General features: G+C 41.2%; 1 protein-coding gene across 1 annotated transcript; it reads right to left on the bottom strand.

Annotated features, from left to right (window-relative positions):
- Window positions 1-728: 728 nt before the first annotated feature.
- Window positions 729-23,187, bottom strand: STT3A (STT3 oligosaccharyltransferase complex catalytic subunit A). Its single transcript, XM_059070693.2, has 18 exons — window positions 23,087-23,187; window positions 20,875-21,001; window positions 20,040-20,100; window positions 17,171-17,292; window positions 16,649-16,794; window positions 15,150-15,240; window positions 13,735-13,841; window positions 12,648-12,812; window positions 11,204-11,384; window positions 10,232-10,387; window positions 9,289-9,380; window positions 8,244-8,399; window positions 7,802-7,990; window positions 6,774-6,890; window positions 6,554-6,656; window positions 2,479-2,667; window positions 1,566-1,681; window positions 729-1,011 (listed from the first exon to the last, which is right to left on the bottom strand). The coding sequence occupies exons 2-18, from the start codon at window positions 20,960-20,962 to the stop codon at window positions 973-975; spliced, it is 2,118 nt and encodes a 705-aa protein (XP_058926676.1). The 5' UTR covers window positions 20,963-21,001; window positions 23,087-23,187; the 3' UTR covers window positions 729-972.
- Between the last annotated feature and the right edge of the window lie 4,124 nt (window positions 23,188-27,311).

The raw sequence follows: 27,311 nt of genomic DNA, 5'->3' as shown, positions 1-27,311 counted from the left end.
AAAGAGGCTGAGACTAAGGGATAGAGAAGCTCACCTTTAAATAATCACAACAATTTTAGTGCATGAGCTAAAGGAAATCGCTAAAGGATAAATGAGAGTACTGAAAAGCTAGATTTCAGTTAGATACGTATGATTACAAATCAGCTAATTCAAAAACACCTACTGACCATCAAGTTCTATACACAATGTTGGAGGAGTTTCTTCCTCTCCATTGAGAATAATTTCACTGTTTGCCTTAAGTCTTCAAAACTACTGATTTAGTATCACTGGATTTACTCCTGCTCGAAAACAAAAACACTTAGCTAGTCCCAAATACTGGTGAGATCAGGTCTGGCTAGCCACCTTCTGTCCCTTGTAGTAAGAGCCTCTAAGGACAGGAGATGTTGAGAACAGAGACATGATGGCAATGCAGCTGCCTTTCCTGCCCAGAAATGGCACTCCTCTGGTCCCACAAATTTTTATTCATTCAGGAAAAGCTTACTGAGCACCCACTGTGTGCAAGGCATTATGCTAGGTACTGCAGTTTTTGAAATGACAAAATTGTTTGTATATGTAGGATCTGAGCTAGTCCTTGATAGCTCTCCTGATTTGAGAAAGACAGAATGCCCCTATGTGTTTCATTTAGGGAGCTAAGAGCACAGATGAGGTCTGTTTTCTGTCCTTCTATCAGCCCAGCATAAACTTTAGGCTTCCTCAAATCAGTCATAAGTCAAAACAAATAAGGCACATTTTAAAAAAAATTCCCCCCTTTAATTGACCAAAGTAAAGCCATGACATTTCATTTGGTAACCTGCTCAGAATTATAAAGATCATTCCATTTGGCTCAGCTCATAGTGCGCAGGACAAAACCTCCAGACAATTCTAATCTCATCGCGCTCTGTTCTTATAAACTGCATATTTTTAAACCATCTTCAGCGTCCTAATTGTGACACACTCAGTGCGAAGCAGATCAGAGCTGAACGGACGTAACATTTATGTCCTTGACAAGCCTCGATTATCCAGGTCCTTCACCTGCAACAGAAAGGTATCGGTTTAATATTTACAATCATCAGGTCAACATGGGAGAGCTTCTCTACTGAGCTGGGTTCACCCAGATGGGGACAGATTATGTTGGATTATGCTGCCTGGTTTGGCTCTGGTGAGGGACTAGCTACTCGTCCAAATACAGCAAGAGTTCTCAACCTTTTCTTACGTAAGAGATATAACACACTTCTATGTGACTCTCTATGCCATTAAGTTCTTCAGTGGGAGAGAAGAACATGTAGTTTGAAAACACACACACACTCTCCTTCTCTCCCTCCGCACCACCCCTCCCCCCACTGCCCCAAGACTGACAATCACTAAAACAGATCAAGTCTGGCTCCAACTGGAAAAATATCACTGTAACCACTTCCAGGATGACAGAAGACTGGAGTGTCTACTTTCTAAGAACAATTTAAAATAAAAACAAAAATTCTAAGTGAGTCGCAAACTACTTTTTAGACATTAGAAATATCCCTACTTTATAAACATGTGGCCCCGTTTTTTAGCACTAGAGCTGCTTTCTCAGTGTTACATCTGCTCACCTTGTATATCCTGACCAGCCAATGTTCTGTGGTATATGCTTCCTCCAGGACATCAAGCTCAAAGTCTTTATTCCCAATCTCAGCATTCCGAACACGGTCATAGCCTAGTGGACGCTCTAGAAAGTGAAAAAAAAGACACACATCTTTCTACAGTGCTGACTTCCTACAGAAATACTAAGTCAACTTGATTAATCATGCCACTGGAATGTTATTCCCCAGCATGCAGTTTGTTTAGAGAGTAGGGCCTGCAGAAAAGGTCATCAGTTAGTAAGGGCAAATCAAGTGTTACCCGAACTCACATCCTCTCTGAGATGATGCCTGGCAGAGTGCATGGAGGTTGTCTCTTCTAAGAGACACAGGGCTGACTTCCAAGCACCTCTGTTCCTGAGGATCACCACCCATGGCCTCTGTGATACACTAGCAACCCTTCTGAACCTATCAGATGTCACAGGCCTGCATCTAATTCAAAAACAGTCCCAACTGCAGAACTAAGAAAGGAAAGAAGTCAGAAAGAAAGACTTAATCAAATTACTTTCAATTTATCTGAAGAAATGTAAAGTCCTTTATCTCACTCTATCCCCTTTCACATTCCTTTTTCCACTACAATACCGTTTACTGAGAGGCAATAAAAAGTAATGGGCAAAAGCACAAAAGCTAGAGCCAGACTGCCTGAGTTTAACCTGACTCTGCACTAGTTATGTGCCTTTGGGCAGTTAAGGAACCTACTTGTACCTCAATTTCCTCATATATAAAATGGGAATAATATTAGTATCAACCTTCTGGATTGTTGTAAGGATTAAATGAATTAGTAGACATAAAGCACTTAAAGCAGTGCCTGGCATATAAAAAACACTGTATGTGTTAGCTGTCACTGTTCTCACTGCTGTTATTAACATTATCAGGAGTCACTCACTGGCTTCTGTGTAGACCTGCCCGAAGCGGTAGTAACACATCTTGTACATGAGGCAATTGAGCAGCACTGGAGAACCCTCACGGTCCACACGGAATTCCCCAGTTGGAGTATAATAATCGTGTTCCTTGATATGTTTGCCTGTATCTGTGCTCCCTCCAATCCGGACCATCCACAGAAATTTGTTGATGTCTAGAAAAAAAAAGAAAAAGAAAAAACTGCTGTTATCACAAAGGTTGCTGGAGCTAAATCACCTAATGAAAGGTCACTATGTCTAAGGAAATTCCCCCAAATACTTTTCTAATGGGGTATAGTACCATTTAACTCTAAGTTATAAAAATAACAAAGCTAATGTATGGTCAAAACATTTTTCCTCAAAATATACAGCTTTTCCTATAGATTTTCCTGTAGACTCCTAAAATCCTATGCTATTGGCCCAGACTTAAGTCATAACTGAAGTTAGTCCCAGGTATTAGCTAGGGCTAAGCTGTTCAATATACTAGCTATTAGCCACATGTAGCTGCTGACACTTGATATTTGGCTAGTCCAAATTAAGATGTGCTATAAGTATAAAATACATGCTGGATTTCTAAGACTTAGTCCAAAATAAAACAAAAAAAGTGGATAAAATATTTTGGTTACATATTAATGTTTTAGATATATTCAGTTTAATAAAATTATTAAATTCACTTTCCCTGTTTCTCTTTACTTATTTTGATATGGCTAATAGAAAAAAATTTTTTTTTAATAAATTTATTTATTTATCTTCGGCTGTGTTGGGTCTTCATTGCTGCGTGTGGGCTTTTCTGTAGTTGCGAAGACCGGGGGCTATACTTCCTTGAGACGTGTGGGCTTCTCGTTGAGGTGGCTTCTCTTGTTGCAGAGCACAGGCTCTAGGCATATGGGCTTCAGTAGTTGTGGCACATGGGCTCAGAAGTTGTGGCTCGTGGGCTCTAGAGCACAGGCTCAGTAGTTGTGGCGCACAGGCTTAGTTGCTCCACGGGATGTGGGATCTTCCCAGACTACGGCTCGAACCCCTGGTCCCCTGTATTGGCAGGTGGATTCTTAACCACTGCGCTACCACGGGAGCCCCACTAATAGAAAATTTTAAATGATGTACGTGGATCCCACATGTCATTGGACAGCCCTGACCTAGGGAGTAGCAGCTTTGCCAAAAAGGTAAAGAAGAGAGAATGTGCTCCCTCTTGACCTACAGTTGCAAAGTTACAAACTTCTAAAGCACATGTTTGAGAAGTCAACATTTCTATGTCAAACACACTACCAGGCTCCATAAATAGTGATAGCACCATCAACTAAGGTTATCTCTTAGAATATGTCACTCCCTGTATCTCCCCCAAAGGCTTGAGGGAAATAGATGATTAGTATAAAATGAATCATTGATCCATAAGAAAAGATTCCTACTGCCCTACTGAAAAGGGTTCCAGGGAATATCACAGCGGTGAAGAACACAGACTCTGGATCTGGACTCTGGATAAACTGCCTGGGTTTGAATTCCCACACTGCCAATTCTAGGTGGGTGACCCTGAACAAGTTACTGAACCTCTCTGTGCTTCAGTTTCCTCATATGTTGAATTAGAAAAATGAGAATCTGCAACGATAGGGCTGCTACAGCATTATAAGTAAGAGCATGTTACCTTACATATTGTTTGTCACATAGTAAGTATTCAAGAAATAATCCTCATAGAATGTCTGCAATCGTACCTCCATCTTTCAAATGGAAAACCTGAAGCACAGAGACTTACCTAGACCACACAGCCAGAAACAGGACCAAAAATAAAACCCCAGAGCATCAACTCAACTGTCTTAGAGTACTGATATTATAGCTCCCTGGCAGGTATGTCTGAAGCAAAAAGCTGACAAGCTTTGGGCTTCCCTGGTGGCGCAGTGGTTGAGAGTCCGCCTGCCGATGCAGGGGACGTGGGTTCGTGCCCTGGTCCGGGAGGATCCCACGTGCCGCGGAGCGGCTGGGCCCGTGAGCCATGGCCGCTGAGCCTGCGCGTCCGGAGCCTGTGCTCCGCAACGGGAGAGGCCACAGGAGTGAGAGGCCCGCGTAAGACAAAAAAAAAAAAAAAAAAAAAAAAAAGCTGACAAGCTTTGAGAATGGAAGAGTGCACAGCAAAAGAAATGATCAACAAAATGAAAAGGCAATCTATGGAATGGGAGAAAATATCTGTAAACCATATTATCAAATAAGGGGTTAATATCCAAAATATATAAGGAACTCATACAACTCAATAGCAAAAGAACCCCAAATAATCCAATTAAAAATGGGCAAAAGACCTGAAAAGACATTTTTCCAAAGAAGAGATTCAAGTGGCCAACAGGTACGTGAATGAAAAGGTGCTCAACATCACTAGACATTAAGGAAACACAAATCAAAACTACAATGAGGCATCACCTCATACCTGCTAGAATGGCTCTCGTCAAAGACAAAAGACATGCTGGTAAGGATGCAAAGAAAAGAGAATACTTGTGCACTGCTGGTGGGAATGTAAATTGGTACAGACACTACAGGAATCAGTAGTGAGGTTCCTCAAAAAATTCAAAATAGAACTACCATGTGATCCTGCAATCCCACTTCTGGGGATATATCCAGAAGAAATGAAATCAATATCTCAAAGAGATATCAGCAGTCACTGCAGCATTATTCACAATAGCCAAGACATGGAAACAACCTTAGTCTATCGACAGATGAACAGATAAAGAAAATGTGATAGATATATATACGTATCATGGAATACTAAAGATTTCAGGGAACTATCCATTTCTACCACATACGTGTGTACATTCACATATATAAAAATACATATGCACAAAAACATACATACATACACAAATACTTTTCTGTACTATTTGGATAAATTATTATTATTAGCAAGAAAAAACCCTATAATCACACACAACCAAATGGTGCTGAAACAATTGTTTGTGAAAGTTCAAGTCCATGGGACCACATCCCTGTTATAATCATTCTTCCTCTGCTTGTACAAGACACACCACACATAGAAACTAGTCTTATTACTTTATATTGACACTTTACATATACTATCCAGGTGGATTTGTTAAGTCTGTCTATATCAGAAGCCAGACATAATCTAAAATCTGAACATCTCTAAGAAGGAACCACATATTCAAAGAACATTAAGACAGAAATATGAGGTAATTATTAACTGCAGAAAACAAGTTATTCTAGATAAGAATGTAACCATGGTGTACAGGTTGACTCAGCAGTAAATAATATTTACTTAGTCATGATGAAAACACTTTACCTGGATTTAACCAAAAACTGACCATTAACTCTACTGAGAAGATGCAAGACAGAAAGGGGGAGGGGATCATACAAAGAACTAAATTCCTTATCTACCTTAATAAGAAGTTGACACAGGGTAGCTAAAATGATCGATCAATGAATAGCAGGATATACATATTATTTAGAAATATGTACATAAGTACTAGAAGAAATAACTGAAGGAATAATTTTCCTGGGAACTGATGTTATAAGGGGCAGAGGACTACCATTTTTTATTATAAACCTTCAGAAGTATTTAACATTTTAAAATATAAACAGGTATTGCTTTAATTTTTTAAAGTTTTTTTAAGGCAGAGAACTATATTTGGATGATTCTTCTGAACATACGATTCTGCTAATAATCATAGGGAACATGGTTAACATATGCTATATAAATATATATATATAAAACATTTTAAGCTGGCAGATGATTCTATGGCTTAAACCCACTAAAAAATGTTAATTCTTAAGCTCACTTTCAGAAGCCTTATATTCTCTATTGTTCACTGGTTGTAGAACTACTCCTAGGTCTTCAGACAATTATAGCATGCCATACCTACATGAGAAAAATCATTTATATCTACTTCTTACCTGTTGCAAAAAAAGAAAAATCAAAATAACCAAACCTCAAGTTGTAAATACTTAGAAACTTCCCCAACTAAGAAAATATGTTGATGAGATATTGCTAAAAGGATAGAAAAATAGAAGATTCATTTAGTTTTCTTAGAATCTATGCCTTGTAGCTAGAAATAGAATCAAGTACATTACCATCAGAGGAATACCCAGTAAGGCCTCCAAAAATGACCAGCACATAGCTAACATCAAGCTCTCTCATGATTTCATAGGCTTTTTCTTCTGTGGATGCCATTGCCTAGAAAAACACACGCACATTTCTCAGCACAAAATTCCAGGCCATATGATCCCTCATGGAGAAGTATTTCCCACTAGACCCTGTGCATCAAACACTCAAATGACCCCTTCACCTTACCTGCCCTACTCGAGAAATATGGGTATTGTTCCATGTGTTGTTATCCACTAAAATTGTCCGATTCGCCATAGCTGTTATCTGGTAGCCATAATCCCACCATGACATGACCTTCGCATCCTGAAAGAAGAATGGGAGATGGAAATAAGAAGCTTCTCACTGCCTCCAAAATCAAATACAAGAGGGGTGAAAGGGCATCTGACAGGAAGTGAGATATTGCTAATTAATCAGTTTCTTCACAGAACATATGCCCAACAAGAAAATACATCTTGGTACTTGGTCCTACATTTACATACAATCATGAAATCTCAACGCAAATTATATAACCCAACATTGCCAATACTTTCATCCCAGAGCATCTTACACAAACAAGCATAATGGTGCGGGAGGTATAGTGGACTGTGCAGTATTTCCAAATAAACAGCCTGGTGTCATCAGATAACCGTATGAAATAAATGACCAAAAACAAAGTCACAATAATCAGTTACTAAAAAGAAGGGGGGGTGGGGGAGGGGGAACAAATCACAGGATAGGACGAACAAGGATTAAGAAATTCTTATAAGAATCTAACACAGAAATGCCATTCCCAGTAGCTACTGGAAAATCACTTCAAATTCTCAAATGGTATAAACCAAAATGTTAAAAGTGGTTATCATTAGGTGATCCTTTATGGAAAATTTACGTCTCCTTTTTTTTTCTTTGCTTCTATTTTTGGATTTTTCTACAATAAACGTGTATTATTTATTAACTATTTTTCTTCTTTTATAATTGGGATGGCCTACCTCATGATAAAATCACCATGCCGTCAATACAAGTGTCCAAGCAGAGTGCAGATAATTAGCAGTAAAGGTCGCTTATAGAAAAAATCCTGAATTGAATGGAGGTTGACCTTTAAGGCTCATTCAACACCAGGTTCCATAGTTCCAATTTCTCTAAGCTTTCCACCCATCTAAAAGCTATTTGATTCACTATAACATCATATGTCTCTCCCTTCCTCCTACTGCACAATCCCAAGCCTCCCAAATCTTCACCTCTGGAGTATTGTGACGAAGCCAATAGTACGCTTCTCGGAAGTCATCAAAAATGATCCTACTACCATCCCCACCACGAGCAGACAGCACAATGGACGGAGATGAGTAGGCCTCGCTGGTCACCCAGGTTGAATGAAAGGTATAGGTGATGAGAAAGAAAGCCATGACGAGTATCATGCCACTTGCCACCTAGACAAGGAAGAAGAAATGTGTTGTAACCAAATTAAATTTACGTAACACAGAACAGCTTCTTACAGTCAGTAATACAGATGAGATGACTCAGAATAAATTAGAGGCTATATGAGTTCATTCCGATCTCTTGTGACAGTGCTCTACTTTACTCCCCCTCATTCAAACAAACAAAAAAAAATACAAATGCAAACACACACACACAGACACACATAGTTCCCCAAGCCAGTTCTTTGCGTTGCTTAATTCTCACTTCATTCTTAATAGGGTAGGTAGAATCCTGTTGTTTCTTGTTCTTCTTGTCTGGTCGACTTATGTCCAAATTCTTCATATAAGTGGACAGCACCTGAGAGACTCCAATGCCAGAAAGAATGCACATAACAGGCGCCAACACTAGCATCAGACGCACCTAAAAAAAACAGGAAGCAAGATCACAATCAGTGTTTTACAAATTACAGATTTCAACCTATTAGTAGATGATGACATCAATTTAGGGATTTTCAACAAACATGATTTGTCAGTGGAATGGAACAAAATAGAAGAGAAAATACTTGACCCATCTATACTAGAATATATATATTTTTAAAGTTTGTTTTTCAGGTCTACATGCATATATGTATACCCTGAGCAATGATATGATATAAAATGTATTTCTTAACTGTGGTTTGGGATCAAAAAAGTGTGAGAAGCATTGACTTAACTGCAATATATAAACTCTCTTCTCTCTTTTAACAACCTAGCACTCAGAGCCCAGGCCTTTAAGAAAAAAACATCATCTCCCCCTTTCTTTTTTTTTTGGTACGCAGGCCTCTCACTGTTGTGGCCTCTCACGTTGCGGAGCACAGTCTCCGTGGCCATGGCTCACAGGCCCAGCCGCTCCGCGGCATGTGGGATCTTCCCGGACCGGGGCGTGAACCCGTGTCCCCTGCATCAGCAGGCGGATTCTCAACCACTGAGCCACCAGGGAAGCCCCATCATCTCCCTTTTTAAGACACCAGAAAGAGAGGGGAAGGAACCCACCCAAGGTCAATTTCTCCAACAAGTGACAAAGCGCCTCTCCCTAACACAAGGGTTATGAATCCAAGGAAGGTGGGCCTCACAATCTGAATGTATGAGTGCCCCATATATTCCTGGGAAGGATCAACAACAGTGAGCAGCTTTACCACGCAGCCCCTCAAGCACTCAGAGGGAAGCCCCCGCACAGCATCAATACTGAACCTGCCATGCAGGGGGACAAAGAATACCCTCAGAGCTAGGGGTGGAAAGGTTCGCTAAGACTGCAGGCATTCATTCCTCACCATCACAGCTGAAAAGTACATGCTGGTCACACCATACATGATGATGAAAATCCGGGCATCAGACAGGTTGCTAAAGCAGTAATAAAGACCAACTACAAAAGTAAAAGTAAAAAGAAGTGAAAAGCTGAAAAAACTATCATAGATACATGCAAAGATGTTACTACGGCACTCTTTAAAACAGCAAAAAATCTGAAACCACATATATGTCCAACATTAAGGATGTAGTTAATTACAGAATATTTATAAAATAGAATAAAATACATCAATTGAAGTACTGCTGTGGAAGTTTATGGACCATTCATGACTATGAAATTTTAAAAGTCAGGAAAAACTCTATCATCTGACTTCTAATCAATAAATAAATGGATAAATATACATCAAAGCGTTAACAGTAGCAACAGGTGTGTGGTGAGAATTCCTGAAATTTTACTTTTTAAAATATTTGTCTATATTTTTACAAATGACAACTTTCATAATAAGAAAAAAAAAGTTATTTTAATAAAACACAAAGTCCCTACCACTAGTAAATTCTAAGACATATCTGAATTGGCCAGAAGATAAGTTAGATGAAGAGGTTTTACAGTCAGCTATGCCTATTCTCAAAATTCAATACTGCCAAGAAGATAAATGGGGAGGAGTCAGGGATGAGGGGTGGGGTTTACTAGAAGCACTCAAAACCCCTGAACTAGGGCTGAACTGTAACTTATGATACAAATGAACAGAAAATTGTGAGACTCTATTTGCCAGTATCTGCAATTGTTCAACTTCTGACTTCTACCCTGCTTCAAATACTAGAAAAATGTGCTTAGCCATCCTCTGTGCTACATAGATAAACAGGCAAAAAACAAAAACAACAAAAGCACAAGGATGAGGGTATTTTACTTATTTTGAATCAAATGATGATTCTTAGATAGAAGACCACTTCTGAACAAGGCAGACAGACCTGGAAACATGAAGACGAGAAGCTGCAGGTCAAAATAGTACGAGGACCAGGTCGTAGGCTGATGCTCAGACACAGAGGCGATGATGGGGATGTTGTTCTTAGCATAAGAAGGATCCAGCAGTGAGTAGAAACGCCCTGTCCAGGGAGATATTTTTCCTGGCAGCAAAGAGGCAACACATATTTCACAATTATTTCTGAAACAAAATAACATGTGATCCTAACTAATCACAACTTTCCATTTTAATAAGCTTCTCTGAGACAGAGGAGGACTAGGTTTTTGTTTAAATGCAACCAATACTTTGAGAATTTCTTTCTTTCCAACTTGAGAGTACTTTTGTCAGCAGTCAGTAGAATAAAGTCAGGTTGTATATAAACTCAGAGAGAAGGGAGGTAGAGATACTTCCTAGAAGGGTTTTAGGACAAATCTGGTCAAATCAAGGCCAATGCTATAAACTAAGTCACTCAGTCCTCCAGTGCTGCTCTGAATACACAGAGTCTCGGGCAAAATCAAATCAGACTCTGAGAAGTGTACGTGAGGAAGACGAAGAGAGGAGGAAAATGTGGCATGCTACCCAAACTAAACAGTCACGGTTTTGTCATATGGGATTAGATGAGGTCACGCTGTAGGGCAAGCAATGTTAGGATTTCTCCCACCCTACCAATAGGAAAGAAAAGGACACACACACACACACACAAAAGAGGAGAAAGATTAGCATGTTAAAATACAGTCCTGTCACCAAGTGTAGCTCTTCTGAGATTAAGAGCTGATCTAATATGATTTTCTTTCTATGCTGAATCCAGACACTGGCTGACAAGAGGATTGAATGTGCAGAAGTTGGACTTTATATGCTTGAAATCAAGAGAAACAGGAGGAAAAGAATGAATCTTTCTGTGGCCAGGAAATAACCCGTATTTTTGGAGTTTATTCTATGTTCATACCCATTTATACGTAATACTAAAAGCCTTCCCTACCTGTCAGCATGAGGAGAGCTCCCACGGTGAGAAGGACAAAGCCCACCAGGGAGATGACACTTCGGAAAAGAACTTCAAATTGCTGTGGATTCAACTTGCTGCGTAGATAATCCACAAAGGCATGGATCTGGCAGAGACCAAAGACCCCAAAGGCTGCCATGTGCTCTGATGAAAGGACGGGCTGTAGGTGAAAGCATACATGAGACTGTTAGGAAAAGAATGGGTCCAGCCTTGATCTGAATTACCCTGACCAAGTTCAGACCAAAGGGTCCAATGAGTTCTAAGGCCACCAAGGAATCAGGACCAATCTAGAGGAGGGTCTAATTCACCTGCCTCACTTTCCAAAGAATATTTAGAGTCCCCCAAAGTGTACCACACTCTATCATTATCATATCTCTGGCCTTTGCTCAGGCTGTTTCTTGAGACTCGATTGCAATTCTCACTTTCCCAAAATTTGCATTCACGGAAACTCTGATCATTCAAGGCCCAATGCAAATACCATTTCCTCCTAATCTACCAAACTGAAATCCGTCACTCTCCTCTATACTCCACACACTTTAGATCTCTTCCATAACCTAGACCAATGGTCTCAAACTCCACCAGGCATCATAATCATGGCAGAGGACAGGAAGAGGGGGTGTTTAGACACAGACTGCTGAGCCCCACCACCAGAGTTTCTGATTCAGTAGATCTGTGGCAGGTCCCCAGAATTTGCATTTCTAATGAGTTCCCAGATGCTGCTGACACTGCTGGTTCAGGAACTACGTTTCTAGAACGACTAGACCACAGACTAGTGGTTCTAGAAGCATGTGCTTCTTTCCCAACAAGACTGTGACTTCCTTAAGGACCAGAACCACATTTTTACTTTTAACATTTCCTAGGTATTAGCAAATTGCAAACAGCAGGTTATCAGTAAAGAAATACTTGCTGACCTGAATAAGAGTTCCACTTTCATAAGAATTTTACATGAGAAATCACACATACTACATTATTCTCTGACTTAACAGCTGTCTCTTAACCCTGTGGGGTAATGTGGTTAGAAGGTTCAGGCTTTGCTTGCTAAAGAACTTTCACTTAGGCCCAATTAAGAAGTTCAGGGGTCATTGCTATTAAATGGAGTCATTCGCATTAAAAAGGACTGAAAAAGATAACTGTGATCACTCATATTAACTCAGCTCAACCAAAATATCCCTCCTCCTCCCACAAACCTAAGCTAGGTTAGGAGTCATTAAATTCAAATTTATGAACAAATATTAACACACTCCAGGAGGCAGACTTTAATGACCAATGACTCTGTTGCTTCAGTTAACAGAAGCAGTGTTAGCAAGGTCAGACCCGTGAATAAGTTTTACTATCCTCACCAGAATGCAAGATAAATCAATTCAGTTGGAGCTGCTTGGAAAAAGTGGAAGAAGTTAAAAACCCCACTCAGTCTAGGGCTCACCTGGAAACCCACAAAGGAGATCTGCATGGAGAGAATGGTGCCCAGGCAGTAAACAGTACAGTAGGCCACATAGATCCGGTGGGAGAAACGTCCTGTGAGCATCAGCACCAGTACGTGAAGTGGGATCAAGTTGATCAAGAACACATAACCTCCCCATGAAGAGACCTAGGACAGGATAAAAAAGAAAAGTCCGTCTGAGCACTCCTTGGATCACCACCACTGTACCTTAGGATGTTACCTGTGACCTTTTTAAAGAACCTCTCTTTACAGTAACCAAAAACTTTATTTACACCAAGTGGTTTGAAGAGTTTAAATAACTGACTTCTTTAAGTAGGAAAATCAAATTAACACCCATTACTGTAACTCAGTCCCGTTTGCTATGGCTCCTGCCATCGCGATCACAAAACAAGAGGCCCCCAACTCTCAGAATTAATCTGGATACACCCTACTGTAAGGTCACACAGAGGATTTAGGGATTCAAGGGAAACGTGAGCAGGTGGAAACAGTTAAGGAAAGAAGTCTCAGTGTTTACAAGATTGAACAGAAAAAAATATACGTCAGGAAAGGAAAAATTTAAGGAGAACACACCAGAAAAGAGAGTTGGCCAACCAATATGTACCCATAGGAAATATAGTATCTGGAGACCTTTAAAAATTAAAAAAATTGGGCTTCCCTGGTGGCACAGTGGTTGAGAATCCGCCTGTCGATGCAGGGGACACGGGTTCGTGCCCCGGTCCAGGAAGATCCCACATGCCGCGGAGCGGCTGGGCCTGTGAGCCATGGCCGCTGAGCCTGTGCGTCCAGAGCCTGTGCTCCGCAACGGGAGAGGCCACAACAGTGAGAGGCCCACATACCACAAAAAAAAAAAAATTTTTTTAATTTAAAAAATTATCTCTATCTTGCTATTATACAATAGATGTCCCTGCCTGCCTTGGATTAGGCTTTGTATGGACACATGAGACTATATAAAGACTTTTAGCCTTTAGTTCATGGTCTCAAAGCCCAAGAGCTACTTCCAATTTGTATCAGTTGATCCCAATAGGTATTCAGACATAGAGACTCCTGAAAGTAGGGAGTGAAGAGTTACCATGTAGAAATAAGCAAGGGCACACTTGGCTGCCCAATAGATGGAACCAGTCTTTACTGCTTTGATCCACATGTAGTAGGTGAGTAGCATGCAGAAGATGGCAATCCCTGCAGAAAGAACACAAAAATTCAGTAAAAGGCCAGGCTGGACGAGTATTTTATATTGTTCTGGAACAAACTACCTGAATTCATATCTCAGACCTACTACCCATTAACAATGTAACTACTCTACCTCCCTTTGTCTCAGTTTCCTGTAAAAGAGTCCATAATAGTATCTACCACATAAAACTGTTGTGAAGACAAATTTAACTATTGCATGTAAAGCACTTAGAACAGTACCTAGCATGCAGCAAGCACTCAGTAAGTGTTAGTCATTATTACTACTATTCTTTCCAGGCACTAAATTCCCTGCTGTTTCAGTCCTAAATATATCCCGTACTATCAAGCACCAGCCTGCCTCTACATCTTACCACAAGCTGGTCCGTATGCCGACTGCCTCTCTCCTTAATATCTGCCTAACGAAGTTCCAACTTCAGGGCCCAGTTCAAATACAACTACTTCCAAAAAGCCTTCCGTGATCCCCAAATCTGAATTAATCTCTCCTCTCACCACGTTCCCAAAGTACTCTGTTCACTCTTCTCTCATGGCACATAATACTATCTGCCCATTATTATTTATTTTTATAGTCTGCATTAATCTGTGTTAATAGATTATGGGCTAACACAATTTTATTCATTATCTATCCCTATAATTCCTTAATCATAAGCCAATACTCCTATTCGTTAACTATCTTTATAATACCTAACACTGTTTTACCAATAACATTCAATAAATTTACAGGTTGAATTGGAAATAAGTCAATAAAAGTCACTATAGTTTTAAGAATATCCATTCCTCTCATCTAGGAAAATAAAGCAAATGATTACAATGTTAAAACAATAGTACCAACCAACACTAAAACTTAACTCTACTTTTAGGAGTACAGAGATGAGCCAAAGGCCTTATATAAGGAAAATTACCAGCTACCTTTCTAGAGCAAATGACAGAGAGAGAATATAAACTTGTCTGAGGTCCCTTCCTGCCCATTTTTTTTTTTTTGGATGTGGACTGTTTTTAAAGTCTGTATTGAATCTGTTACAGTATTGCTTCTGTTTTATGTTTTGGTCCCCTGGCCGAGAGGCATGTGGGATCCTAGCTCCCCGACCAGGGATCAAACCCACACCCCCTGCACTGGAAGGCAAAGTCTCAACCACTGGATCACCAGGAAAGTCCCTTCCTGCCCATTTCTAATCTTCTCACCCAGGCACCATTTTTGCTATCACTAAACAACAGATTTGAACCCAGATTCTACTGCACTTCATGAACCTCTACTGGATAATGAGGTGAACAGATCCTCTTCAGCACTTTAAGTCTTACCTTCATTATCATAGGAGCCAGCCACAGATCGGGAGATATAGCCAGGAACTACAGCAATCATGGCTGCAGCAAGAAGTCCAGCTCCTGCATCCTGTAAGACAAGAGGGGTAACAGGAAGTTAACACCAATACATCTATGAAAGAGAAGAGAGGATCCACTAGTCCATTCTGCTTACAATGGGCCCAGAGAACAGCCTGACACTTTCCACGGTAGATGTGATGCTAGAAATGTTCGCAGCACAAGAAAGCTACATACTTCACAACCAATTCCCCGCAATGATGGCAAGTCTGAAACTGAGTACACACATGCTAAGAACAGACAAATCATGTAAGCTGTCAGATGCTGCCCCAGAATGGGCTCTTTGGCTGGAGTATCCCCACACTTATGAGTCCCTACCCCTAACAATATTTGCACACCACAGGAACACCAGTCACCCCTCTACAAGCTATTCACGGACAATCAAAGGAAGACCATAGGTATTTGAGCTAAAAAGCCAACAAAGGCAGGTGACAATCTCTCTGGACTAAAGATGCCAGGAGCTTAGATAATAAGGCTGGAATATTCCTAGGCAATCTGTGAACTCAGAGAGAGGAACAACAAAGTATAACCCACACTCTAAAAAAGGAAGGACTTGTCTGTTCGTAAGAGTCAAATTTGGAACAAGGGCAGCAAGGAGAAGGATGAAAACGTTTCCAAATTAAACTCAAGTTTCCCAAGCCCTCATACTAGTTTCACCTCTCAGGTATCTCCCTGATACCATAGCCACAAACTAAGAATAGCATCCAAGGAGCCAGGGTCAGCAATGCAGAAACCTAGAAGAAATTCAGTATTATGGAGTCTACTACAAAAGCCAAGTGGTTTAAGAATTTTTAAATAAACATTTGAAAAAAAAAAAAAAATCAACAGGGCTTCCCTGGTGACGCAGTGGTTGAGAGTCCGCCTGCCGATGCAGGGGACACAGGTTCGTGCCCCGGTCCGGGAAGATCCCACATGCCGCAGAGCGGTTAGGCATGTGAGCCATGGCTGCTGAGCCTGCGCGTCCAGAGCCTGTGCTCCGCAACGGGAGAGGCCACAACAGTGAGAGGCCCGCGTACCGCAAAAAAAAAAAAAAAAAAAAAAAATCAACAAATAATTGCTAACTGTCCATTTCCAGTAGGAAGAACTAACCACTTCGGAACGCTTCTTGTAGTTATTTTTCCTCTCCCTTAGATTATGAGGAATTCAAAATCTAAACCTCATTTTAAATATTTTTTTCCCATATGTAGCAATTTATATTTGATCTTCATATGTTCTCTTATAAGGATAAACAGTTGCTAATGATAAGAAACCACATATTCTAAGGAGGGGCTGGGGTGAACTCAGTAGTTTGGCTCAGCAAAAGCTGTCTTTAGCCTCTGGCTCCTGCCCTTCTAAGGCTCTCAGTCCCCCACCCTTTAGCATCAACTTGAGAGGTTCAACAACATTCATTCCCAAGCCTCCTGTCACCCCAAATCCTTCACCTTAAGCTCTTTGGTAAGGTGGTACGTGACGATGGTGGTGAAGGAAGAGAAGAGAGGGGCCAGGAACACACAGACATTCCGAATGTCGATGGTGATGTGGAAAAAATGGAGGACATGGTAGATTGCAGCAGAGGTGATCATTAAGCCTGTAACAAGAAGAAAGGCCAATAGGTTATCCTAGTAAGACAAAGACCTTAAGGGAAAGAAAAAGGGAAAATCCAAGTATCTATAAAGTGATAACACAGGTTTTGACAAACCACCAGAAATATTAATACAGCAACTGCAGGAGACCTATAAATTTCTCTCCTATAGATTCAAGCAGAAGTCCAGAATTTATGAAAAACTACCCATTCCCGCTCTCTCATACATGTTCTCCCTTCTATATAAGATCTACTTTTAGGAATCTGCAATCAGAATGAAATTACAAGTGTCACAAAACGAAGATATTAGAAATAGAAGACACTGTCCCATAATATAAAAATATCTTACTGCTGTGAAGAAAAAAAATCCCATTCCCCTCACCTGGGTAAATTGTTCCTCCAATGATTCGTCCCAAAGGGTACCAGGCCCGGTCATCAAACCAGTTATGGAATTTATAAAATCCCTCCTCAGCCAGGAACCGGGTAGTCCGATAATTAAAGTACCTATAACAAGAAAGAAATGAATTGTGTCTCCTCCTCTCCATACCCAAACACTTGCCAACATTTGCAGTGACTTTTGCTCCTCAGGTTACACCACTGAGGAACTTATCATTAATCCAATAAAAGTCAGTTTGGTACCAAAAAGTATTTCAAGCATGAAAATCATTTTACATCACCATAAGCCTCCTCATTTCTAGCTCCATGCTTGTCTCAGTTAAACCACTGCTTCTCTCATAAGGAAATGCAACCGTAGTCTAACCTTATATGAAAACACTCAAGAAGGATGCTTCACCAGGCTGGCATGTAGTAGGCATTAGCCCCAGTCAGAAAATTCAAGCACTCAAAAGACAGGACAGCTGAGATGTGGACACCAATAGACTTGACTCTTTTCAAGTAACAGGAACACACAGAAGAATATTTCCATACAACAGGCAAGGAGACAAGGATAACTTTAGGTGATGAGCATCTCTAAAGATGTGGGTTTAACACCATACGCAGGATGAACATTTTTTAGTCCACTCCATAACACAAACTTCTTAATAAGTGTTTAAACTTGTAATTAGATCTACTCATGTTGTTATCTAAAATAGTTCTGAATGCCACCTCCATGGCAGCATAAAAATACAGACTACATAAAAAATACTTGACATATAATGCTTACAGTTATATACGGACACAGTTCTTTAGGTCCAAGCTATGTAACCCCTTCTCTTAAGTTTCTCATTTAAAAAGAAATAGGGCTTCCCTGGTGGCGCAGTGGTTGAGAATCCGCCTGCCGATGCAGGAGACACGGGTTCGTGCCCTGGTCCAGGAAGATCCCACATGCCGCGGAGCAACTAAGCCCGTGAGCCATGGCCGCTGAGCCTGTGCGTCCGGAGCCTGTGCTCCACAACGGGAGAGGCCACAACAGTGAGAGGCCCGCATACCGCAAAAAAAAATAAAAAAATAAAAAAATAAAAAAAAAAAAAAATAAATAAAATAAAAAAGAAATAAAAAAGAAAGACAACAATATATATGGAAATAATAAAAAATATAAACAAATAAAATAAAGGAAGTTGTTTAATCACTAAAGATAGTAATGACTAACCATCTTTCCTGCCCACCCCTCTAACCCTATTTCCTCGTTGGTCAGTCAAGTTTTAGCAGCTGAAATAAGTAAAGTAGCAGATGGCAGAAATCTCTGTCCTTCTGGTTGTTGCTGATGAATGTTATTTTGGTAACTGTCAGGGAGACAGAAGGGATGAGGGTAGAAGGCAGTCAACATGTGTCAGAATCATGTCCTTTACCTAACAGTAGGAGAGGCAAAGTGAGAGAGAGGAAGTGCAAGTTAGTGGGAAAAGGTCTGGCCTGGGTTCACACCCTGGGCCTCAGTTTCCTGCTCTGCAAAAAGAAGTGTCAAATCACATGATCTGTACAGTCCCTTCCATCTCTACAACTACAGAGCAGATGCTCTTGCTTTCCCTGACCATCTCATCTCAGTGTTTGCTCATCTAGAGGGTCTGAGAAAAAGCCCTAACAGACTGGTGAACAAGAAATGAAAGGATAGGGCTTCCCTGGTGGCACAGTGGTTGGGAGTCCGCCTGCTGATGCAGGGGACATGGGTTCGTGCCCCAGTCCGGGAGGATCCCACATGCCACGGAGTGGCTGGGCCCATGAGCCATGGCTGTTGAGCCCGCGCGTCCGGAGCCTGTGCCCCACAATGGGAGAGGCCACAGTGGTAAGAGGCCTGCGTACCGCAAAAAAAAAGAAACAAAAGGATATAAGTTTCCTCATTCATGAGAGAGAAAAAAAAAACAACTGATTTGGGGGGGAGGCCCCAAAGAAAAGATCTGTATGCCTCCAAAGTGCTTTCAAATATCTACACAAAACAATACAACATATTTGCAAATACATGCAGGTATTAAACTTGAATCAATGCTCCATAAACTGAATATGCTATTTTTAAGATCTCAGTGATGTTTCAAGAACCTATGATTCTGGTTCTCCAAATTTTTAATTAAGCCTTAACGTTAGGTAATATAATATAGTTTATTCCAGTGTCTAGAAACAGACAAACATAGATTCAAATCCTGGCTCCTCCATTTACTGTGTAACCTTGAATGGTCTCTGCCAACCTCAGCCACATTTGTGGAAAGGAGACACCACTCACTACCTCCTTCTCGTAGGGTTATTGTTAAGGATTTATAGATAATCTGTAAAACAGTTCTTGGAACAAAATGAAGCTCAGTAAATGTTTTTCACCTATGCCTCTTTTTATCTAATAAAATCTCCAATCCAACTCACAGCTTTAAATTTTCCTCAGTGTCTTACAACTTAACTGATAGGCCCAATTTCTATCATATTCACTGTTAAACAGAAAAAAGTCACAGATCTCAAGTTCATAACCTATAATTTTTCTTCTGAACCTCAAACACACACCAGGCCCAGGCCCCTTTCCCTCAATCTGCACCATTAACTGTCTACCAAGCTGAGAAGCAAGGCTTCTCTTAGCTTAGCCAGATCTTAAGTGACAGGCACACCAGCAACACCTCTCTCGTTTTTTAAGAGTTTGAGAGACTTGCTTGGTTTCAAATTCCAATAGAAATGTTTCAAAAGGAGACAATTATCTCCTTTGGAATACTTGAGAGTTTTCCCCAAAAAAGGAATAGAAAGTCCATCCCCATCACGGAGAGCTCATTGGAATGTGAGTCTGAAAACCATGAACCTAAATGCTTCCCAAAGGAAATACCGGACCAAGCAAAGGTACTCACGGATCAAATTCGTGGATGACACTTTCAAATCTCAGGACAGCAAAGAGACGAGTGGAGAACGCTGCAAAAACCAGAGAACTATTATTTTAATGGTAATGTACCATGAAAAACAATAGTAGGTAGTAATATTATAGAGATAATAGTATTATCCAGCACACAAGTCACAGGAAATACAAAATGATGCTGAATAAAGTATTTACCCATTCCTCCCACACAGAAGAAACAAAGAAGTTTGCTTTCCCCTGACAATGACACCTACATTTCCACTTAAGTAGGACATGTTTAACTACTTATTATCAAGGCCTATGACAACACATTCACCTACTAATATTGCACCCAATTTACATGGTCATCTTGTATATATGTTGACCTCCCCTCCCCACAACCTCACCTCCCCAAACCTTAGTTTGAAGCAAACTAAGAGGTAAGGAAATCAAGACTACTTATGACTCATGAAGAGCTAGAAAAACCTAAGAAAACAGAGTAAGTTCTGGAGAGATTTTCAGAAATACTAAGGCAGGCAACCACAGAAGACAAGTATCTTTTACAAAATTCAGTATCTCAGAGTCCCCGGTATCTCTTTCAGTCCTAAGAGAAAACAGAATTAGTAGAGCATGCTTCTCATTCTTTCCCAGTTGATCACTAGTCCCAACTTTTATAATCCTTATGTTTCTTTTATTTTGCTTTCACAAAATTCTACTGATTGAGAACAGTAAAAAGAACACATTACAATCTGCTGGAAAAAAAACAAGGCATTTAAGAGAGCCACTGTTGATTTTTTCAAGATTTTCTCCTTTCCATATCTGAAGAAAGAGAGGTCCACATGCACACTCACATAACACAGCAGCCATTGACAGAATTAGAAGCTTCAGAAGTGTGTCCTGCTTCTCATAGGACAACCGTAAAAATCCCAGCTTGGTCATCTTGACATCAATGGGTGGCAACAGATGACACTCAAATAGCTAAAATGGAAAAGTCAACACCGTAAGATATTAAACACCTTCAATTTACCTAATTCAGTTTCATATTTTACGGTGGTAGAGAAACACAGAGACAGGAGTAATGCACACACCAGAGAGAGTCAGGGCTAATACTAATACCCAGCCCAAGCCTGAATTATGACCAACTGGCAAGTAAGTAGGCACGTCAGTTCTGTGAGTCAAGGACGAAAAGGAATGAGACTCTATCACCATAATTCTGTTTCCTAGTCCTCGCAGCTAACAAGCACATAAGCACAATTGGCAACAATGTGGTACAACAGGAGTAAAGAAGAAACACAGAAAAAAAGGGGGTTGGAGGAAGACATGCAAAGAAAACAGGAAAGACTGGAAAAAGAGAAAAGAATAATTAAATGGAGAAACAAAGCATTCAAGAAAAGGCAGGAATGTATGAAAGAAAGCAGGGAATGAGCACAGAAGTAAAAGAAGAAGGCTGAGAAATAGAAGTCATGACTGAATCAGCACAGTTTACAGCCCTAAATTTCAGCTTCAACTGACTGGCTGCAAACTTTCTGTTCCAAATCCCAGTGGGGTTGCAGGGTCAACTAGAGAGCATGGCTGCTCACTCACTAATGCAGGTACAGTCATGCAATCAGGAAGAGAGGGAGATACACATAGATCACTGCACTTTCAATCGCTAACATCACACTATAACTACTGCTCAGATCTACACCCACTTCCCATCAGCTGTCTCAAAGCATCCTGGAATTGACATTGCTGATTTAAGCCACTGATCCCAGAGACAGCTCATGGAACCAGATGACAATCTGAAAGGAAAAGAGAATAAAATTTTCCTACTAAAGCAAAGAAAGGTTGGGCTGGGGGTGGTGGTGGGGTACTATATTAAAATAAAATGTTGAGGGAAGCAGGCTGTAGACCGTTCAGAATGGTGATCTCTTGGCGGACAAGATTTATCAGCACTAATTCGGAGGTTAGCTATTTCTGTTTAAGACAGCACTGCCTTCTTAAACCATAAACTGGTTGAGGGCTAAGTGACAAAGAATATGACAATAAAGAATATGCAACACTGTACAAGACTGCAGGGGAAGAAAAGGAACCTGGATCCTTCCTGATCTTTCTCCCACTATTACTAGAGGAAAGGAGCGGAAAAAATAACACTGGACAGGGTGGAAAGCATGAAGAATCATACATTTCTAGCTCCAACTGTGGGAAGTCAAGCATCTTTTCCATAATTAACTGTCCCACAGGGGTGGTTTTACATTTAATCCTAATCCCAAAGGAAAACCTTATCTTGAAATCAAAACTAAACACCTAACTCCAGGAAGTCCCTAAGCCAGCCACATCCTTCAGGTTTGTACTTGTTTTCTCCCACGCCTGAAACAGAAAAACTTACCACCAATGAGCTGATATAAGCCACACGCCTAGAAGACTAAGCGGACGAAATGAGAGTACTAGAACCTCTACCTGAAAACTGAGTAAAGGTGCTGGTAATTTAGGCCAGGACCTTAGGGGAGTTTCCATACTGTGCTCTCTGGTCGTGTTCGCACACCGCTAAAGCAAATAAAGGAAAAGACACTTTCCTTAAAGCACCTGGCATCTGTCCTCCACCTCGTCTGTGCTGGCAAGCTGTGGCCCCCTGTCCCACACTGGTTCTAGTTCCGAAGACGGCAACTTGCCCACCCGCTGGCCCACACGCTTTCTCACACTAGCCCCACCCTCCCCCACTTCTGCTCACCCCTGCGCGTCCCTCCTCCCTCCGTCTCCCACCTTCACGAAATGCAACACCCCGAACACCACCCAGCGCGGAACACCTCACCGCCTCAGCATCCTGAGCGCCATCCCCTCCAGGACTAGTCCCAGGGTCCGATCTTTTCCACGCCCTCCTAGCCTAAGCGCCCGCCCCGTCCTAGGCCCCCCCATCCTTCCATTCCAGGTCGTCCCCCACACGCCCCACGCCCCCTCCTCTGCAAGACCCCAGACTCTGCCCGCGCCCGCACCCACGCCCACGCCCGACGCCGTTAAAGCCCCACCAGCGCCTTGGAGTGCACCTGCCCCTAACCCTCAAGTTATATCCTAGGGTCTTCTCACCTGACCGGGTTTCCTCAGGAATCCGCTCGCCTCCCCCTGCCATCCGTTCAGCGGCGCACCCAACCCTGGCAGCGTCGGATCCAACTCCCGGGCCGCTCCCCATTGGTTGGCTCAAGGCCAATATGACACTTGAAGAGAGCGATAGGATGGTGGAACTGTCTGTCAGACTCGGAGGCGTGGACGAAGCCGCGCTCCCACTTTTTAACTGGACAATATAGATATCACTTAGCAGCAGGAAGGCGGGACTGCGTGCAACCGCCGAGCCACGATAGGCCGGCTCGTGAGAGCGAGAGCGCGGAAAGAACACACTCGGAGCAGTTTGGTTGAAGGCCGAGCAGTGACGTGTCGGTCTGCTGGCCGCGAAGGAGTCGCGAGCGGAAGGTGTGGCGCGTTTAGCACGTCACGTGACAAGAAGCGGAAACTACGCGAAGGAATGGGCAGAAACTACAAATCCCGAAAAGCTGGGCTGAGGTCGCTCGACTCCGTTTCTGAGAGTTTCGTTTCTTTAAAGATAGAAATTGATGTTGCCTAATACAAGGTTAAAGGAGAGGCGGGAAGAATTTTCTACCTATTCTCAATGAAACCTCAATCGCTTCCCGGCCCAGACCGCTACATCTTGTGCGAGATCTTGTCTGACAGTTCGCTCAAAAGCTATGTTTGACTTTGCTCCGGTAAACTGAGATGGACGAGAGCCTTGCAAATGTCACGAGACATTTATTTCCCTTTCTTAAGCCCCTGACCTCGTGAATGACCATGCCTAGGGCTAAAGGGGTCGTCGGGGTTCGGTGGGAAGAATCTACGCCGCGGGCTGAGCCCCCCACCGTCGCAGAGGCGGTCCGCCCAAAGCGTAGACCTGCTTCTTCCCGGAACCAGCTTGCAGCCTGGCGGTGCTTTGCTCACCCCTTTGTAAGTAACCTGCCAGTGAAAGCTGCCCTGCCTCTCTTCCCCTTCTTTCCTCACACACAAAGAAACGTTGCTTGAAGGCACGGAATGGGGCGAAGTTTCAGCAGCCAATTCCATCACCTCTCAGACACGCACTCCCACTCCCTACACATCTCAGTGAGCAAGAGCCACACCGACAAAAATGGGAGCATCCGGCAACTGTTCAAATTTAGTGCCAGTGGCACTCCTTTCTCATCGCGCTTACTCTACTGTTGAATGCAACCGACCAAACTTACTGAAAGCGTATTAAATCAGTACTTCAAAATCACGTGTAGTTTTCAAAATTTACACGACCAGGTTCACCCCAGGATGTTATGAGTCAATAGATCTGCTTTTTCGTTTTGCATTTATAATGTGTTCAGTGTTATTTTATTAACAGAAGGAAACTGAAGCTGAACCTGAAGGAACTGCAGAACTTCAAGCAAATGCTTCTTCAAAACGAGTTTTTCTTTTAAAAAAATGTAATTAAAATTAGAAAGATTCCTTTACATTAAAAAAATACTGTTTCAAGAACATTTAAGATATCGAGGTTCTTTTTTTTTTGAATTACTAAACACGTTTCTTAAAGGGATATGTTTAACTTTCCAGGTGGTATACAATTAAGTCAACTTTTTCAAGAGTCAAAATATACTACTAACGAACGAAGTTCAAAATCTAAGCCAAGAATCAACTGTACTCCAATAACAATTTCTAAAAAATCTAATGCTCTTTTTAGGATGATTCTTTAATATCAGTTATTAGGGAAAGGCTTATCTATAAGTAAAAGTCAGGATGGCAAAATCATGGGGAAAATTATAGTTATTATAAACCCAGAGATTGTACGCGAACATTCAGTGTATCAGTTAATCTCTCTCCCTGATGACTTACTGGACCAAAAGTTTTGATTTGGTTCCGAAAAACTTTTTACAGTCCTATCAGTTGTTTAAAATAATGCTATTTTTAGCTTGCTTTGTAGGAGTTGTCATTCCTGTGGAGCTTTTGGTCTTTCCTGAAGTGTCTACTTACCTCTTTTATATTATTGATCGAAAGAAACACGTCTTCATCTCACCTGGAGCAGACCAGAGTAACAGTACCGTTTTCTTCTTGAAGATGTTCTCCCCAGAAGCCACCTTTCCAAGTATGCTGTATAGCTGTGTTACCAAGATTTCTTCTCTATGCACTCTGATTCCACTGTTTCATGACTCTTGATTCCACTGTTCCATGTTGTTTGGTTGGGTGTTTGTTTTAATTAGTCATCTATTTCTTGGAATTTTCACTTCGATAGATTCTTCAAGTAACTTTTTCAGAAAAGCTGAATGGAAAGCAAACAATGCCTTTATTTTGTCCTTGATAGCACAGCTAGGTTTAGAGTTCTAAGAACGAAATTGGGACCCACCCATCCCATATACACACAAGCACACATAAAAGCATACTTTCAAGGCATTACAATTTTATCTTCTGTTACTCAGAGTTGTTCTTGAGAAGTCTAATAGCAATGTGAGTCAGTCTCTTGGAGGTAACCTATTTTCCTGGTGTTTCTCCATAGAGATCCCATCTGGTTTTTTGGGTTTTTTTTTTTCCTTTGATTGCTTTTCACTTGGCAGTGAAAAGCATCTATATGAAAAGTCCAATTTTCATCATAAGTCCCGAAAATTTCCTGATTTTATTGTCTCCATGCTTCTGTTCCCATTTTCTGAAACAAATGTCAGATCTGATTCTTGGATACCTCCACGATTCTTAACTTTTTCCGTGTCTTAATCTTTTTGCTCTCTGTTCTGAGAAATTTCCTGAATTTTACGTTGTAGTTCTCTAATTTAGCATCCTCGGCATCACTTCTATAAGCCATCTCATTTTATTTCCACAACTGTTTTAATTTCCAAGAACCTCCCTATTCTGTCCCCTTTTCACAATCTGTTCTTACTTTATGGATGCAATAGTTTATCAAGTTTCTATGAAAGGAGTTATTAGAATTTGTTAACTTTTATTTCTAGAATTACTTAAATTTCCTCCAGGTCCAGGTGGGGTTACTGTGTATCTTAGAAAAGCTCCTGAAATGCTGCTGCTGTTAACACTTGGTTAAGAACTACTTATCTAAATGACTAAATGGTTACTCTTTGTCCCACAGGTCTGAAGGTACATTTAAACTTGAAATCAGAGAATGAGTCCAAGGATGGAAGCCTGATCACATGGCATAATCTCTTATCCTACTCAAAGATTCTCTAAATTCCAATGTTTTATCCAACTTTGAGACCTATGGAAAATAATAGTTATTTGAACACATAATTCTTAAGAATTTGATTGTTTCTCAGTCTCCTACACCATATTGTTAGGTCCAAGAGGACAGCAATCGTCTTTTTGGTTCACCCTTGAATCCCCAGTGCCTTGCAGAGCCTGACAGAGAAGGCGTTCAAATGACTGTTACATAATTAAGTCATCTGTTCCCCTCACTTGATCCTTTACTGGTTCTGTGGACTCGCTTTAGGTTTCTCCAAAACATTTCACTGAGCGTATGACTCTCATTGTTAAAAAGACCGAACTTACACTGACCTGGAGTCAGGTTCCTCATAGCTTCTGTGGGTTGGACGATAGCACAGGAGGGATGTTAGGGTGGGGGGAAAAGAAGGGGGGTGGTGGGATGACTGCTGAACAGCCTTCCATCACTACTGAAGAACCAGTAATGCCTACCAGAGCAACCTCCACAGAGGTAACCATGAAGCACAGAAGCTGAACAAATGTACTACTTCTATAATCAGAAAGTAAGTGGATGGAGAATGAACAGTGAACAACTATAGTTGCCCTTTTATTTCCACAGAAGTTATCCTTTAAGGTGGTTCACGAACCCCTAACCATTAGTTGCCCTCTTCTGGATTTATTCCAGTTTGTCACAATTTCTCTTAAATTTTCTCTTGGCCCCTTACCAAGTGCAGAGCAATGAACAAGTCAGTGCATGAATTTGTCCATTTAAAAGTTTCCAACCGACTTAACATACTCAGGTCTAGAAAGCATTTACTTTGTGGAGTTACTATAATGGACAACTCAGCTCTAGATAGGATTAAAAAGGTCGTGTTTTCAACCACACATACCTGTCCAAGCTGTGATGTCTGTCCCTAAAGAGAGATTTGTGAACATGGTTCCTTAGAGCCTCCTGGCTCTATGATTGAAACTCAGGCTCCCACTTTCGTCTGTAGTGATGTGCCCTCCCTTATTTTCAGTTACTATTAGACTGCTTTAAACTGCCATTCTGAACTTGGCAAAAACAGAGCCTACTCTCCCTTTGATCCCAATTTCCTAATCGCTGCCCTCA

Source organism: Kogia breviceps, chromosome 7, assembly GCF_026419965.1.
Source record: "Kogia breviceps isolate mKogBre1 chromosome 7, mKogBre1 haplotype 1, whole genome shotgun sequence".
Taxonomy (NCBI): domain Eukaryota; kingdom Metazoa; phylum Chordata; class Mammalia; order Artiodactyla; family Physeteridae; genus Kogia; species Kogia breviceps.
Note: the sequence above shows the minus strand (reverse complement) of the source record. Positions and strands in the feature narration are given on the sequence as shown.